Source organism: Fulmarus glacialis, unplaced genomic scaffold (genome assembly GCF_000690835.1).
Source record: "Fulmarus glacialis isolate BGI_N327 unplaced genomic scaffold, ASM69083v1 scaffold6313, whole genome shotgun sequence".
Lineage (NCBI taxonomy): Eukaryota > Metazoa > Chordata > Aves > Procellariiformes > Procellariidae > Fulmarus > Fulmarus glacialis.
The window spans coordinates 18,062-34,997 of NW_009202181.1; the positions used below are offsets into that span (position 1 = coordinate 18,062).

The 16,936-nt window shown below is 37.9% G+C and overlaps 1 protein-coding gene across 1 annotated transcript in view; it reads right to left on the reverse strand.

The window, feature by feature from the left end:
* Window positions 1-3,732: 3,732 nt before the first annotated feature.
* The window catches only part of MTMR7 (myotubularin related protein 7), a gene marked incomplete at its 5' end in the record, with an annotated part of 28,833 nt that continues 15,629 nt past the window's right edge, over window positions 3,733-16,936 (reverse strand). Inside the window, 8 exons of the mRNA XM_009574182.1 lie at window positions 3,733-4,092; window positions 4,578-4,704; window positions 6,588-6,728; window positions 7,923-8,123; window positions 9,798-9,847; window positions 10,623-10,748; window positions 12,714-12,823; window positions 16,759-16,891. Coding sequence (XP_009572477.1) covers window positions 3,733-4,092; window positions 4,578-4,704; window positions 6,588-6,728; window positions 7,923-8,123; window positions 9,798-9,847; window positions 10,623-10,748; window positions 12,714-12,823; window positions 16,759-16,891 — 1,248 coding nt within the window. The remainder of the gene's footprint in view (window positions 4,093-4,577; window positions 4,705-6,587; window positions 6,729-7,922; window positions 8,124-9,797; window positions 9,848-10,622; window positions 10,749-12,713; window positions 12,824-16,758; window positions 16,892-16,936) is intronic.

A 16,936-nucleotide genomic window follows, 5' to 3' on the forward strand; every position in this document is an offset into this window, starting at 1 on the left:
CCAGAATGATTTATAATAAAAGACCACTAAATTTTATTTTAAGATTTAACATTTGATTTGTTTTGCTGATTCCAGGTGCTTTACTGGCAATTTAAATAATACAAGTAAAGTTGAATGCTTATTTTACCTTTCTTTCTCAATGTTTCTGGCCTCTCTGAGTTCGGGGTTTGCTGTACGCTTGGCCCTAGATCTTTGGCAGATTTTTCACTAGTCTTAGTACTGTGAGAGGTTGACCTACTTTTAACTTACCCCACCACATGTTCCTCCTTCCCAAATGAATTGTCAATGACTTACCTCTCCTTGGAGGATTTTTCAGTCACTGTGATGTTTACCTGTCTCTGCACTACAGAGTGCACAGGTGACCAGCCAACCTAAAAGCTACACTCAACCTTCAGCCTACATGCAGAAGCAGCCCATTGCCTCGACTATGATGTTTGTGATAAACTTGAGGACTCTGTGGGCAGATCAGGGCAGCATCCACATAAAAGCATCAAGTTAGCGGTCAACAGTGACAAAATGCTTATCTTCATTGCAAAGGCTACTTCCTTGTTGTGCTAGGCTTTAATCGTTACTAGTTTGTGTCATTAAACATCTTTCATGCTATATAAACTGGTGCTCTGGCTTGCCCCTGCCTTCAAAGAATGTGGTTGCCTGCCTTACTGCTAATTTTACAAAGAGCTTTCCTTCCCTCCCTCCCTCCTTTTACTTATTTTTTTTCTTTTCCTCTCCTTACTTTTAATGATATCCTTTGGTTTCAGTTGTGTCCTCCAACTTTTTAGTTGTATTTCTCAGCTTTTCAGAATCCATTACCAGTTTACCACTTCTGTTTATGTCTTGTATAGAGCTACCAATAAAAACAGCTAGTGAATACATTTTCTTTCTGTTCTTTAGATGGTGATCTTTTGTAGAGAAAACTTCAGATGTTTGATCCCTTCAGTGTCCTTTAGATGCACGTTTTCATACTAAAGAACAGCCTGAACCTAGTGAGGATAAAATTACACCACAGAAATCTGTAATGCTCTTCTAATCCTTTCTTTTCAGCAGTTTAGTTACGTTCCTCTGTGTTCTATTTCAAATTGGGCTTATGCCAAATTTGCAAGGATTTGCAGCAGAGGGGAGATCCCCACAAGGCTACAAGAAATCAATGTAGTTCATAGTGTAGTCTTCTCATCCTTTTTGTTTTGCATTCCCTGAAAAAAAAATAATACAGGGGTGTAACATGCTCCCATATAATTAACTCAATTGACAGGAGCCTCAGTTTTCTTAGTTATCAGTTGTAGATTCCTCCACAGCTTAAACTACTGTATTCAAGTATCGAAGTAGGGAAGACCAAAAATCCCTTGATCTCGGTGACAAAGTGGCTTTTGAGTAAGTGAAGAACTATATTACAAAAATTCGGAAAGCAAACCTTTGTTTCATTCACTGGTGTGAAATAACGTAACACTAAATGACCTAAGTGTTTATTTGAAAGTGTTTCTCAGCAGGCTAATAATGCCACAAATACATACATTACAATGAAAACAGTAGTAGCTAATGCAAAATTCCAAGGACTGAAAGACACATCACAGAGGGCTGTTAAGTAAAGGCTTAATATAAAATGTTAGTATGTTAATATTTTAGTTGTAATGCTAGTTACAAGGAGTTGCATAAGCGACATGAAGACAGTGCTTTGAATTTGCACATATTGTTGTTTCTGCATTTATTTCTAGACATGTCTAATAGGACACAATACCATCATACACAATTTTACATTTTAAAGATGTGCAATAATACTGCCCATTTTCAAACTCATTTTTAGGCAGAATATTCATGTGGGTTTTTTTCATTGCTGACTTTACAGCATGTTTCTTTAGTTTGAGAAAACGCATTCAAAATCTCCTTTAATACCATAAATTTTACAGGCTATGTTCAAAATATGAAACATTCTTAAAAGTACAATTAAAATCAGGGCTTTATTTATTAAAAATTCATAAAGATTAAAAAACAGAAGGCTAGATTCTCAACAGAATATAAATTATAGCTGTATTTATTTCAATTGAGCTACAGTGATTTATCAAATTGAGGATCTGGCCTTTCCAGTATAACATTAAGATAAATCTTGCTGTTAGGAATTGAATTATTTGTTCAAAGACAGTAGCTCCCTTAAGAGGATATTAATAATACTGAAGTTTACCTACTCATTTTTTAATAACATAAGTTCATAGAAGAGAATGAAAAGCCATTCTGTAAAAGCAGACTGAATAATAAAATCTAAAGCTTCTAAATTGAGGTATATTTATATAATTTAATTCTGCCTGTACGTCTGTATTTGAAGAAGTAGTATGAAATGCAATCAAAGTAAACTTACATTACTACCACTTTGCTTTACTAGAGTTCAGTACCACATTGTCTCCAAGCAGGTAAGAGCAGCCATATGAATTATATTTTTAACTGCTTGCTTTAATTAAAAAACAAAACAAAACAAAACAAAACTTGGAAGAATTACATACTGATATGGAAGCCTTTTTAGTGAGTTTCAAAACATCCCAAATTTTAAACATTTTTCAGTGGTTTACTTCCGTACCTATGATTATGAAAGCTATTACTCCTACTCTTAAAAACTATGAAAATTCTTAGAGAGAAAATTTGTAGGAGATTAAACTTTCTGTTGTGGTGAATCAGTCTTTTTCTAAATTAGCACTGCCGTGCTCCGTTCAGGTTGGCAAATACTAAGGGAAATTTTGTGTGAGGATAAAAAAAAGCCCTTGGTTGTGGTTAGTGTATTTTGAACAATAAAATTTGGAAGAAATACTCTTTATAACAGTTTTTTTATGGGCATAACCTTCCTTTAATTCTGAATTTGGAGTGGTGCTTTCATAAGTGATTTTTATAAGTGATTTTGGATTCCCTATTCTCTCTATTGTATATGTACCTCACTCCCACTCAAATAAAACATTTTCAAGTAGGAATCAAAATAGGCTGGAGAATTTGGAGTCTTACTACCTTTAAAATTTTACCTTTATATCTTACGTAGGCAGTTTGGAAGAAGGGTAAGATATAAACAATCAAACTTGAGAACAAAACATAAAAGAGTTGAGTACAAATGGGATGCATTCACATGCAGCAGCAGCAGCTGCTTACTAAAGGATATTTTTGCAGGATCAAAGCTGTCCCCTAAGCAAGCATGTCCATTTGTTAGTTTTACTTTGCCGTAAAGGATTCTAGTAGGAGAATATGCAAAATAATTGTTGGAATTCAAAATTTAACACCTCCCATGAAAAAAAAAGTGCAGAATATACACAATCTGTCTAAAGGCAAAAGAGCTCTACAAAAATAAGTTTGACTGATTAACCAGTAAGGCTAACGCTAAGGAATCTTCAACCTTGTCTTTATGTGTAAGAGAGTACTTTGGAATTTCACGTCTTTGGAGAAGAACTATTATTTTGTACAATAAATAATTACGGAAATTTACAAAGTAAGGAATAATTATGTACAGCATTGATAAAGTTAAAACAAATACCACATTGGCTTAACTAAATATAGCAGCAGATATTACCTTTCTTTAGCATTATGTCTTAAAACTAATAATGGCTTGTTCTGCTTAGATCTTTACTTACACAATTGCACAGTTCCCTTTCTTTGGATTATTTCTTTAGGCCACAGACCACTGTCATTCTTCATTTGATGAAAAGATGTCATTCCAGACTGTGAAAGACTCAACTTCATCTGGATCCTTGCTGTTGTGAAGGTGTTTCAGACTGCCAGAAATACAGCCTCATCTGAATCCTTGCCACTGTCTTCACTAGGCAAGCAGCCACCCCCACTTGGGGACCTACAGCTTAAGTCCTCCACACCAGACTCCTGATCACTGTTAGCCGAGAGGTCAGGATCAGAGCTTTTCAGGTTGTCCTGTGTCAAAATGAGGGCAGAATCTTCCTCATCCCCTTGTGAAGGGCTCCGGGATGGGAATGATTTTAGATCGTTGCTATACTCCTGGGGAGTGTTAGCTAAGCTGTTGTTGGAAGTAGAAAGCCCGAACTGTTTGCTTTGGTCTTGTTGCTCACTCTTGACTTTATTACCATTTAATTGTGATTTCTGAAGGTTCGCCAGTCTCTGAAATACAGGAAACAGTATATATTATATGGGTACATTTAGGGCCCAGTGATCCTCTTAAGTGTCTTTGCCTTTTTAAAAAAAAATAAATAAACTGAGTTCAGAGCCTAACCCAATTGTCACCCTTTAAAACTGCCTATTTGCATTTATGGAGTATGAGAAGTGCACAGTTTATCACAAAGTAATGCTGAATTACAGCATCCTTCTGAGTTATAATTCCTTTCAAGTTACAGAAAGATATAAAATTTCCTTCAGGAGTAGTACTTGTGTACCAACACAGGTGAAATTTTATCCCTAAAGAAAAAAAGTCCACTGTTGTGTCTTAAATGCAAAACATTCATAGTAATTTATGTCAGAACTAAGATGACGACTGAACATCCTCATGCCGGAAGAGGCTGTAGGATGTACGGGACTGCGCAGTGTATGGAGTTGGGTTTCATTTAGCATCAGTTAAGTCTGGGACATCGAGATCAAGTGTTTATTACCTCTCCCAAGACTTCCAGCTCTTCTTCCAGCTGCTGAGTTTCTTCCTTCACTGCCATCAAATAATCAGTAACTGACTGTCGAGGATGCAGCCCCTTTTCAAAGCGGTTGTACATACCACTCCAGAACCTGGAATTGACGGGAAGGTCAGCAATTTTCTCATGTGGTGAGGTGGCCTCAGAAGACTTTAATACATGCTTTTTTTTTCAGACACATGTTGTCCTAAATGATCCATCCATGGATTGTTCATTATTAGAGTGCATACACGTAAGTTCATTGAATATTTGGTGAGATTTATGGTTCATTTGCCTTGGATCTGTCTTGAAGAAGCAACTCTGTGGACATATACAGCTTGAACCAATTCTGATACACAATAGAAAGAAAGGTGAATGTACCTTTAACTTAGCTCACATGGCTGAGGGCGGTTCACTGAACGCACACTTTTGCTGTATTATTTTCTTGTTCTATACTATGGGCTTTAGAGCAATGGTACCTATAAACCAGCCAAGATTAAAGACAGTTTTTCATAATCCTAGTTCTCAGCCATTGTTTAACTTCCCATGAAGTCAACTTTGAAATTCTGTATGCTTGGTTTTGTCTGGGGCTGGCGGGGTTTGAGGTGCAGCTAGTTAATTGGTTTTTTCCTCCTGTGAAGAAGAGTTAAAAATCAGGAGTAAAAAACAGTATGGCATCCTGTTCTCTTAAAATTTAAACTGACATTTTAAACTGGCCTATGGAAATTGCATGAAGCATATACGTTGGCAAGTTCTCTTCCTGTTCTGTGGAATTATTTGACAAACCTTAGTTAAACAGCTGAGTTGATTTTTCATTTTCAGGAGGAAAGGACTCAAACTTAAGTCTGTAGCTTACTCTAGCACTCCTCCTGTCTTCCGTCCTCCTGGCAATACATGGCCACAGCCAGAGTATGTAAGTAGTTCACCAGACAGGTTAAGTAACAGAGAGACCTGCCCTCAGCTGCAGCTGTCCAGCCAAGTAGCTGACAGATATTTTTGGAGCACGTGCATGCTCCTTGGTAGTTTATTATTCCTACCCCAATAGTATACTATTTAAGTCACATTCCCCCTTAAGTTTATCATCTGATAGCTCATGCTTGGAAATCTTTACGCACCCAAGTAATTCCATTAAAATCAACAGGATTACTCATCCAATGGAGGATCTGCAGTATCAGTACTTCTTTTATAAATCCCACTATCCTAAACAATACAATTAATGACTATTTTTAAATTGTTTTAAAGTGGATGTGACTTGGAACAGTAGATGTGAAATAATTCAATTTCTGTCATTTAGGATATTTATTGAATTTTTAACAGGTGCTTTTATTTGCACTTGGAAAACAAACTGATCGGTTTTACTTAAATCACAGTTTTCGTGAATTTCTATTCAAGTTCTCCTTAAGTTTGTCAAGATTAATGGCACAATTAATTACTCAAGTCAGAATGTCAATAGTAACATTTCTAAAATTATGATATTTTGTTACATTTTGAAAAAAACCTTAAATATCAAGTAAAACTGTGCATACTTAGAGGTATAACAACAACATGGGGAAAGTCTGCTTTTTGTTTTACTAAACACTTGTTTTAGCAATGAAACCATATGATTTCTTGAAATGTCCCTTTTTATTTTTGACACCAATTGATCCAAATAAACATCACAAAATCTTGGAGTGGAAGAAGTTGAAGCAACTTTAAATTTAGAAACCACAGACAAGAACAGAGACATTTCTCAGTGGAAGAAGTGAGTAACCATGAAATTAGGACACACAACTATCAATATAGCTTTAATCTTAAGCTTCTTTTCAGACTAATACTCCGTTGTGGAATGGTGCAGAGGTGTTGGCTGACTATGAGCACACAAGGAACCAACACATTGCATCTGAGACTGAATTTACTCTCTATAAGCTACCTTATGGAACAAGAAATACTTAAATACAAAGGCACTCTGTTCTGTACTAACACATCCTACAGTTCTCAGTAGCAAGTGATACTACCTACTTGTACAAGAAGTTGCATGGAGCCATCTGTGGGCGCAGGGTCCCTTGGGTTTGACTGTGGTCTGATCTGTACAAAGGATTCAGGTAATCACAACGATTTTTCCACAAGTGAGCCCACAATGAATATGTTCGTTCTTGGATTCTGGAAAAAAAAAAGAAATAAAAATGTATTACAGTCTCTACTACAATTCAGGTGTAGGTAAAGCTTAGATGTGACATTCTAGTGCTCTGTACTACTCGTTTACAATCAGCTTTATACTTCCTTAACAGAATTAGACTTAAGTTATAAATATAGAAAAACAGAGACCCATATTCCTTTGTTGGTCACTAAAGGCAAAATCCAATCCATTTCCCATAAAGCCAGAGCAGCTGGAGAGAGAAGGTGAAGAGACTGGTTCCTTTGTGAGATGGAGAGGATCACTTCCATAAAATTAGCTTTCAGACCGATCTCTACACCAAAGGGATCCCCATATTTAAAAGCATTCCTACGCCATTGAGCTGCAATTTCTCATGCGGTTAGGTCTTGGGATTATGATGACCCGTGAAGGTTTTGATTTTAAATGGACTGTGGCACTGAGGCTGCTCTGCGTTTGAGCAGTGAAAGGGACCAAATGGCAGCAGCAAGCAGAAACTCCCACCTCCCTCTCATTACTCCTGCTGACATGATCAGGATGCATGAGAAAAGCGGTGGGTGTCATGATGTACCTGAGGAGCCAGGGCCCAGGAAGCAGATACGAACATCAACACTGCCAGGAATTATGTTGTTATCTCTGTTTGGGCCTGAGGGCAGGTAGATTGATTTGTAATTGCTTTGGGGCCAGCCAGCAGAATGATAGTTTGCTGACTCAGTCCTAGGGAGGGCTACCAGACAAAACGGCTGCTCATAAAGAAAGTATCCGAGAGATCAGGACTAAAGTGTTCTGACATGAGATCCAAAGACAGGTTAAAACACAGAAAAGCAGTGACTCTTAAACTGCGAACTTAACCAGAGTTAATACCATCTTGTATTGGAGCTACAGTGACAGCTTGCCTTGTATGTTGTTAATGCTGCAATAAAGGTGGGGCCACATGGCTGAAGGGCTAATGAGCTTGCCAGTTTTCACTAATCCCTGTCACGCACACCATGGATTACATTCCCAGCAGAGCCACATTGCAGAGGATCAACTTTTTTTGGTATTAATCAGTGTTGCCAGAAGATGACAGCCAAGAAGTCTACACTGCACCCCGTGCCTTACGAAAGCACATACATGTAGACTGGCAAGTGTCTGACTCCTCAATACATCACCACCTACAGACCCCACATTTAAATATGCTACTAAAGAAAAGACTGTCGTACTTCAGCTCTCGTCTCTCCTTCTGGCTGTTACACAGGAAATTCCCAAACTGGCAAGAATAGATATGATGCTGTATGTGGATGAGGAATCTCTCATTGAATTCAAAGGCACAAGGAAACTGTTCCATTAATTGCCAAACACACTCGATGAACTGGTCAATAACAGGGGATATCTCCTTCGGATCTCCATCTAAATTGCCATACCTGAAACAAGACAAGATACATTCAATTATAACGTGATATCCTCTAGGAAAACCGAATTCACACTAATGAAAACAAACCCCTCACTTTTAGTGTACAAGTTACACCATAGGCATTCATTTCTAAAACCTCAACTACTAGTATATTTTTTTACTTACAAAAATGATGGAAGATTCATGGAGTAGAATGAAGGCAGAAGTTATCAAATACAAACAAGAAAAAAAACTTTTACGGGTGTCTTGTTGCCTTACAGCTACTAACAGCTGGCTGCTGCGTAGGCATCTTTTAATGCTATCAGTATAAAGTTATACCACAGTAACGTAGGTCATCATAAGAATGACTGCAATGACTTAATGACAAAAACGTATTTTAGACAGTTGCTTAATGGCACACCATTCCCAAAACCAGAAAACTGAGCAGGAGGGGAACAGAATAACCTTTGCAGAGAACAGTTTAAAACTGCCCTCTCTTGGTGAAATTTTTAGGAAGTGGGAAATGTTTATATGCTACTGTAACTGTCAAGTGAACATCAAACTTTCTGTCTATAAAAGTGTTTCTTGGAACCACTTGCAATGAAGAAAAGGAGCCTGAAAATATAAAACACATAGAAGTAAAAAATATTTTATAAGTCTACATAATAGGAAGAAGCATTTTCAATCATTTGCTTTTCTAGAGAGTGTGTGTACAGATATATGTGCGCATATATATATGCCAGCAGAGTGGAATTCCATAAACATCTAAAATTGAAACTTCTAATTCTACTTTATTATGCATCAAAGAAAATATAGCAATATTGTACTGCAAACCAAAGCTATCAGTGGTGATTACATTTCATAATATCTTTCACCACTGATAATAAAAGACATCTGAGAGTAGCATATTAAATGTAGTAATTCCTGCTAAAAGGTGGTGTGGAGCTGCACGGATTTCCTGAAAGTTCTGTTGTGTTTTTTGAAACTAGAACAAATTTATATTCAAATCAAGCAATATAATGCAATTAAATTCCAATATAAACATTGCATTTTTTATTTTTAGAGAAACTAAAAGAAAATACAAGGAAGAAAGAAAATGTGGATATTTATCCATGTTTAAATACATAAAGTCTTCAAACATTTTCATTACATTATAGCATTTACATAATGCATGTACAAAATATCGTGTCCAAATAGATGACTTTCCACTTTGCTTTACCTGATGTTTCTGAACAAATCCTACCGTTTTCATTAGAACAGAGTGTAATAGGAAGAGTGTATTTTACGTAATAGATAGACATGCCTAAGATTAAGTACTGTTCTGGAAGACGTAGACTTTGCTGAACAGGGACTTACGAGGGGAGTCTTGGCACTACTGAAAGGTCTGCTGGAGTCCAAAAGGATTTTGCAAGCCACATACATACTACTTTTCTCTCACATGGGTCTCTCAATGCTCGTAGCAACTGCAAGACTCAGGATTCCCAACAGCAGTCTTGGAGTGCATATATAAGAAAAGACTGATACGAAAATATTTCACTTTGATTTTTCCAGGCAGCTAAATTATATAGTAGGAGAAAAGGGTATGACGGTTTCCTGAGGGCTTTCTGTTGATATGCTTTGTAACGCAACAAGGAAGTAAAATTGGAATGGCAGCGGGTACTGACTACGTAAAAATATATATAGAAAAACCTTGGCACCGCCTTACCTGTGGTTAAATTTGTGACCAAAGGAAACCCAGTCTTTTTCAATTAACACCTAAAATGAGAATACTGCATTCAGTGTTGTGGAGCAGAGCTGACACATGTTGAAGCAGGCAGATGAGTGGTGTAAACAAGCAGTACGGGAATCCCAGTTAATTCTTAGAATAAGCAGAAAAGTGACAAGCAAGAATGATGTAAGCAAGCAGTATTAGAATCCCATAATTTTTAGAATAAGCAGAAAAATAATGAGCGATGAGCACTGCTGCCAGCTCAAGAGAAAGTAGCACTCTTCATGGATGCAGACAGGATGCTGGTATTTCAGCACAACTTCAATTAGCTTGATTCATCATTTTCTAAAATAGAACCTAAAAATGTCTCAAACATCTTTTTAATGTGTGACCAGTAACTTGATAAGCATTCCTAGATGCTTTAGCAGTGCTGATTTGCTTGGGAAAGGAACAGATTTTCCAACATAGCTGCTCATTGCAATCTAATGTTTAGGGAGCACACACTTCTGACACTCAAAACTTCACTGATCCCTGAAAATGAATACAAATTCTTGCTTGCACGAAAGATACTTGGGCTGCGAGAAAGTTTCTTGGTCAAGGTTAGGAAAAAAATAAATGGGTGCCCAACTGATCCCCACCTTTGATAACATTTCATACAGAAACTGGGAGACTGTAACTTGGACAGATAAAAACCTTCCTTCCTACTTAAAAAAAAAGGAAAAGGTATATTTAAGGAAAGTTTATTTTCCATTAAAACCAAAGATATTCATTTTAAATGATGCCATAATACTTTATTCACTCTGTGAAAGAGAACCTGCTTACCATGAATCCCTTCATAGTTCTGTAATATGGATCCAATAGAAGGCTTGCTACAGAGCAAACCTGGGCTGTCCTATCCGAGCCATCAGAGCAGTGAACAAGCACACTCACACCTTCCTCAGCCACAGCCTAAGGATACAGAAAAAGTCAGAAATTTCACAAGCAGGGAGAAAGGCAAAGGTAAGAGAGGAACAGGGAGACAGTGCAATATAGAGAGTATTAATTTGGAAACTGGGAAACCTTGTTCATTTTCAATTCTGCCACAGAGTTCTTGAATTATGTTGAGTGTTATTCCTCTCATTTGAAAAGTCTTAGTCTCATCCCATCCCATGCAATACAGCGGTTGCAGCATTACCTGTTTATGCTCCACTATAGGAGGATGTGGGATCCGTTTCAATTAAAATACGTCAGTCTGTCAGAGCAGACAACTACCTAAAGCAGATTCAGATGCAGTTAATGCTCTAACTCACATACCAGCAATAGAGCAGCCATACTTGCAATATGGCTCTTAATTGCTCATCTTGATGGTAATGTCAATAACGGCAACGTCTGCTTCCGATGCCAGCGCTCGCGTGGATATTATTACAGCACACTGCATTGCACACTGATGACATACTTCTAAAGGTTTGAGGGGAAGCCTGTGGTAGTGGTAAACTTCCATATCTAATAAGCAAGACTGTATCAGTATCTTCAATGTAAATAGCTGGGGAGAGAGTATCCCATTTTATACATAAACACATAAAGAAGAGATCATACTAAGTCCTCCAAAGTCTGGTGTTGCATTATTTTTGGAACTTGAGGGTTTTTTTAAAATTCTAATGGTTTTGGCCTTTGTCATTTCTAAAGAGAACTAAATTTAGAAAGTAGAGAAGTAAAATAGGTTAGGAAAGATACTGCTTAGAAAAATAAACATTTAAATTAAGTTTGGGCTTAATAGGGAATGAGGAATAATAAATTATCTATGTTTATCTCAAGAGACAAGTAAATTCTACCAAAATAGAACCCCTGTGGGCAAAAGACCAACAAGTGAGAACTGGGAACCGTACAAATAAGAACGGGTCAAAAAGCATGTCTGAGGAGGCACGAGGCTAGCAAGCATACGGACAAAGAATAAATTTTTTTTGACAGTATTTTAAGACTAGCCACTGGGGAAAAGTTGGCAAGAGCTAATGTAAATGACCTGATTTGTATAAGCTAATGAAAGCTAGTAGGGCTGGGAGAAATAACAACGTGCATTTATCCCGCAGCTGCTGTTGAGGCAAGAAACTACAATTGTCTGCTGAGCAGGAAGAAGCAAAGCAAGAGAAACAAGCAGTTACTGAGGAGGCAAACCCATGAAGTTTTATCCATATAGTGGTATGTGGCAGGTCATGTGAATAAAATGGCCTATAAGAAATTGTAATAGTAATCTCAAAAATAAGGATTGAAACAGTAAAAAGCAGAGCACAAGGAAGGGGGTAATAAAATTAAAACTACTCTTGGTAGATGACAAATATCTGCATTACTTTGGGTGGGATTAGGAGAAGAAATTTCTTATCAAAGCCAACAACTGTTTTCTGAAACAGTTTTCAAGTATGTAAGGGTAGAAGCTGCTAGAGAGTTTGGCCACGGTAATACACAGGAGTTGGTTTAGGAGGTGAATTTAGTTGGTCGCTAAATAACTCTGAGGGGATAACACAGTAGTTAATATTACTATATTACAACTACCATGCGAAGAAGTAGTCCTCGAACAGAAACCTTCAACAAAGAAAATGTCTAGAAACCAGTGGAGGAGGCAGGGGAAATAGGGACACTGCTGGGGAGTAAAGTAAGGACCGTCAAATACCTGGCATAACAAGATACAGGCTAGTAGAGGCTTTAGTACATTTGAATTCTTTGGTGAAAAGTACACGAACTTTTTTTTACCATATAAGCAAAATGTCCACACGACAGCACCTAAGAATCGTCTCTCCTCGTATATGAAGCATTGCAAGATGGGTTTTTTTCAGATACAACGTCACTGAAGGTAACAGAAGTTACCCACAAGCAGAGAATTTGGTCCTCACTTTCTGTATCTGGTTAGTCCAAGTTTTGTTCTCATTTTACACACTTTACCTTTGCAATAAAAATGCCAGCATCCATAATGGCTTTGATATGCTTCAGCCAGCCAGAGTTTTCTAAGCCCCACAGAAAGTCACTCATTGAAGGTGATTTCAGCTCACAAACTGCAAAATAAGCTACATCTTTAATGTACAGTAATTATAATCCCTTAAGCTTTCACCGACTGTTCCGCCTAAGAGTTACCTCTTCAGATATCCCCCGTGTAAAACATTCACCTTTCGAAAAGAATGGCTACTTCACAGTCAAACTTCACCGTTGAAAAAAAGCACATATTTAAGAAACGGGGCTGGGTCAAATTTCACCCAATATGTTGACATAAGTTAAAAAGAGAAGCTGTTACAAAGCCTGTTGCAAACAGTTTACCAAATACATCCTTCAGCACAGATTTTTCAAAATTGTGTTGGGAGCAAAGTTTTCAAACCCCTGAGAGGGGATCGTGTATTTAATAACGAGGGCTTGGAAATAGGAAGCATCCGATTTTTGCAGCCGGACAGGGAGAGAGCCCCCTAAATGGTGTCACAGCCTCCTATTCCCAGCCACATTTGGTGGTGAAGCTCTGTAAGAGCAGGCCCACCAAACCCAGCCTTCAGCATTACCACAGATGGTGGTGTTTGAGTTAAAGTGATTCACTCAACAGTGCTCCAACCCTGAATGAAACCTTATTAAAACTTCACTTGTAGTCAGAAAGTATTCTGATGGTGAGGAAAAGCCATAATTCATCAAGGAAAATATTTTCTTGAAAACTTTCCAAGCTCTATGCTGTGTTTAAAGAAAAAAAAAAATCTACCCATTTTTACAACATTAAGTTTCTATCCTGCTATATCCAAGTGTCTATTTTTAATATTACAGAGTTTGTGACATCGGAAGAAAAAAAGGGCAATCAAAACTTAATTCAGATACCTCGATCCAGCAGCAAACAAATACTTAACAGTAGTTGGTGCAATCTATTTTCAACAGTGAGATACTAAATTCACTCCATAAATAGACTACGCATTTATTTTGATCCATGCAGACTTACACTGTCTTTTAAGGAAAAAGATATTAACCAGTGAAACTCATTTAAGGAATATGGTGAAAAATGTCATGGTTTTTACTGAGTTAATGTATGATCTGTGAATTAATAATGTCTTAGTAGGTCTCTTGTCCTCTGGAAATCTTCCAAAAGACTCAGTTAATTATGGCCATTACGACCAGTGGCATAACTTTAGTTTCCCTCAATGTAATTGGAATTTAATTTTACAGGCCAAAGTCAGAGTTTATACCACATCTGAACGTATCTGACTGTCTTAACTCCATTTAATTCAGAGTCAAAGTAGCCTAATGTGTCCATACAAAGTCTTGCAACCTTTCTACATAGGGCATCTTCCAGATGGTTATTTTAAAAGTCATTTTTGAAGGATATTTATAAAAATGCAGAGACAGCAGCACTGAAAGCAAACAGCTTTTCACATGATTAATGCTCCTGTGCAGATGGAAGCATGACCAATTAGTAGCTGAATTCTGGCTGAAGCTGCTGTCTCTGTTTACAAAAGCCCAAGGTAAAGCTGAAATAGTGCTTTGCTCATTCCCACTACCAAATTAGAGTCAATGTTTACCGACCACTTCACTGAGCAAAGTTCAGACTGGCCTAAAGGCATACACTGTGTATTTCACATGATTTTGGCTACCGATCTGGATCTTAATGCTGAGTTCAATTATGAATTCCATTATGAGGCTTATCCTAAGGGGAAAAGGCATTTCCATCTCAGCAGAAAAGGTACCAAAATCATGGAGAAATAAGACTTGCTGCACCCGCTGTGTGGGCACAGGAAAATCAAGAGCTCCTGGGCGAAGCTCACAGCAATCCAGCAGTGCTCCCTTCCCCAGGAGGGGAGGAAAAAACAGGACACATGGTGAAAACTGCCTCTTCCACCAGCGAAAGTACCAAAGGGGGATGCTGGACCAGTTCCCCCATTTCTGGCAGGATGGCGATAGGTAGAGGAAGGAATAAATGCTGTGGGCCCAACCCTCAGGCTCTCTTTCTGGCTGATCTGTCACTGACATCCAAGGATCAGAGAGCTGCTCTTACATCAGCAACGACTGCTCCTGGTATGAGGGGAGGAGGAGCTCATATTTGCTGTTTAAATACAGACAGGGAGCATGTGGGGTCATCATCTCAATGCACAAGCAGCGGGGGTCAAGTCTTAGTTGGCCCCTGGATGTACAGCAAAGCTCACCCCATCACACATGCCAAGCAGCAGTCTCAGTCAGCCCTTGGATCTTCACTGAGAAAAGTCCTTGTGCAACATTTCCTTCTAATATTAAAAATTATTTCAAGGAGGTTGTGCACGGGATCAAAATCATCACAAGGATCTTCACATACACCTCTCTCTAAATTAAAAAAAAATCAATACTATACTAAAGCAATATGAGGCAGCAGAGAGAAAAGTAAAACTTTTTTTTTTTTCCTGGAAGGAAATTCCAGCATGTTGAAATGCATTTTACTTCCAGAGTACAGTCAAATCTCAACAATTTTTCTGTCATTTTTTCAATATTCTTCTGTCTCCCATTGTCTGAATGCAAATGTGAATTTTAGATCTAAGAAGGGCTTACATTTTACATGACGGGAGAGCTGTGCTCTGTTTTCAATAAGAGCAGTTTATGAAAACCAGCAATAAAGTGTGATGCAGGTAAACCAGTCACTCTCTTCATGACTTATTTTTACTTAATTCCTTGGTCTGAGGGTCTCAGGAAGGAAAATAGAAGGATTTCTAGTTTGCTACAAAGTCTTGTTTGGCTAGGAGAGAGGCCAGGTGAATAAACCTGTCCCTTTATTTGTTCAGCTTAAGACCATCAAAGTTAAAATAGTGAACAACCAGCCGGGCTGCATAGGATGGTGCTGTTTAATATTTTTGAGCCAAAAGTTTGTGAGACAGGCCCATGGCCCAAACTGACATGTAACAAGGTAATTTCTAATGCATTTAACACTTCAGGCTGCTTGGGGGGCATAACTTCTTAGCATCTACTTTTAAATGAGCCATATGCTCAAAACATCTCTTTTTTTCATAGGTCTTATGTTTGCTATGTTGAAATCTCATATTTAGCGACCTGGCTGATAAGATTAGAAATTAGAGAAGTTAAATCTGCGATTTCAAGCACTTGAGGCTTTCAAGTACCTTTAGTTTTTTTACAATCTTATGACTTTCAGTGTACGAGCACGGGCAGAGCGTCAAGAATAGCTAGATCAAGCTGATCCAGGAGGTGACAGAAGGTGTTGATGATATACATCAAGTAAATACTGAGACTCTGTGGAGTGGAGTGAGCACTATTTACTATTTGCTTGTTAAAAATCAACAAGCTGCTGAGGGTCAAGAATGGCTTATTTATTCTTACCCTTTTCCCAGAAGGCCTCTAAAGAGTAATGTACTTCAAATATTAAATGGCAGTACAGATGTGCTCATTTATACACTGGTAAGTATTTATAAAGCAATTATTACTAACTTCCATGGGATTATGAAGGTGCTGAATGGTTACACCCATTGACTGTGAGTTTCATAAATAAACCTGATGTGACATGCTCTATACAGGGCATGAGTAAGTTTCTATTAAAATTCACTGTCTAAAATGCAGGACTACCTTACTGACCACATACAAAAATTAAACCACAGGTTTTCTGAGCTTAAAAAAAAATTTCCTGTATTTTCCACTGCATCAAAGTCAGCTATAAGTGACTTTCTTCATTATACCATCAAACTGTAAACTGCGAAGGAAGACGTAGTAGAAGTAAGGTGTGTTGAAGTCAAATGAATTTTGTCATTAAAGTAAACGATATCTGGATTTCACCCACGAAACAAGGTGTTTGCACAATTAGGAAATCACCACTGCGATGATGCTCCATTGCACGAGTCCCATTAGCCAGCAGGCAGCTGCATGCAGCACACCAGGCAGAGGCCTCTCTTCATACCCGTTTTCACTGCTGCTGATTTCAGAGCTGTTACCCTGATTTGTGAGACAGAAGGATCAAATCTCTCCTCTAGTTTTCAATAAAGAAGAGTATTACCTTCAAGCATTTTCTGCAGACTATTTCTCATGACATGGATGTTCTCAATGCCTATGAATTGAAACTTGATGTTGGAGTAGTTGTCTTCATTTTCATACCCCTTCCCTGCTGCTCTGTTTGCCATTGCGTTGAGCTGAAAAAATTAGGGAAAATGGGATGAAAACCAGTAGCAAACAGA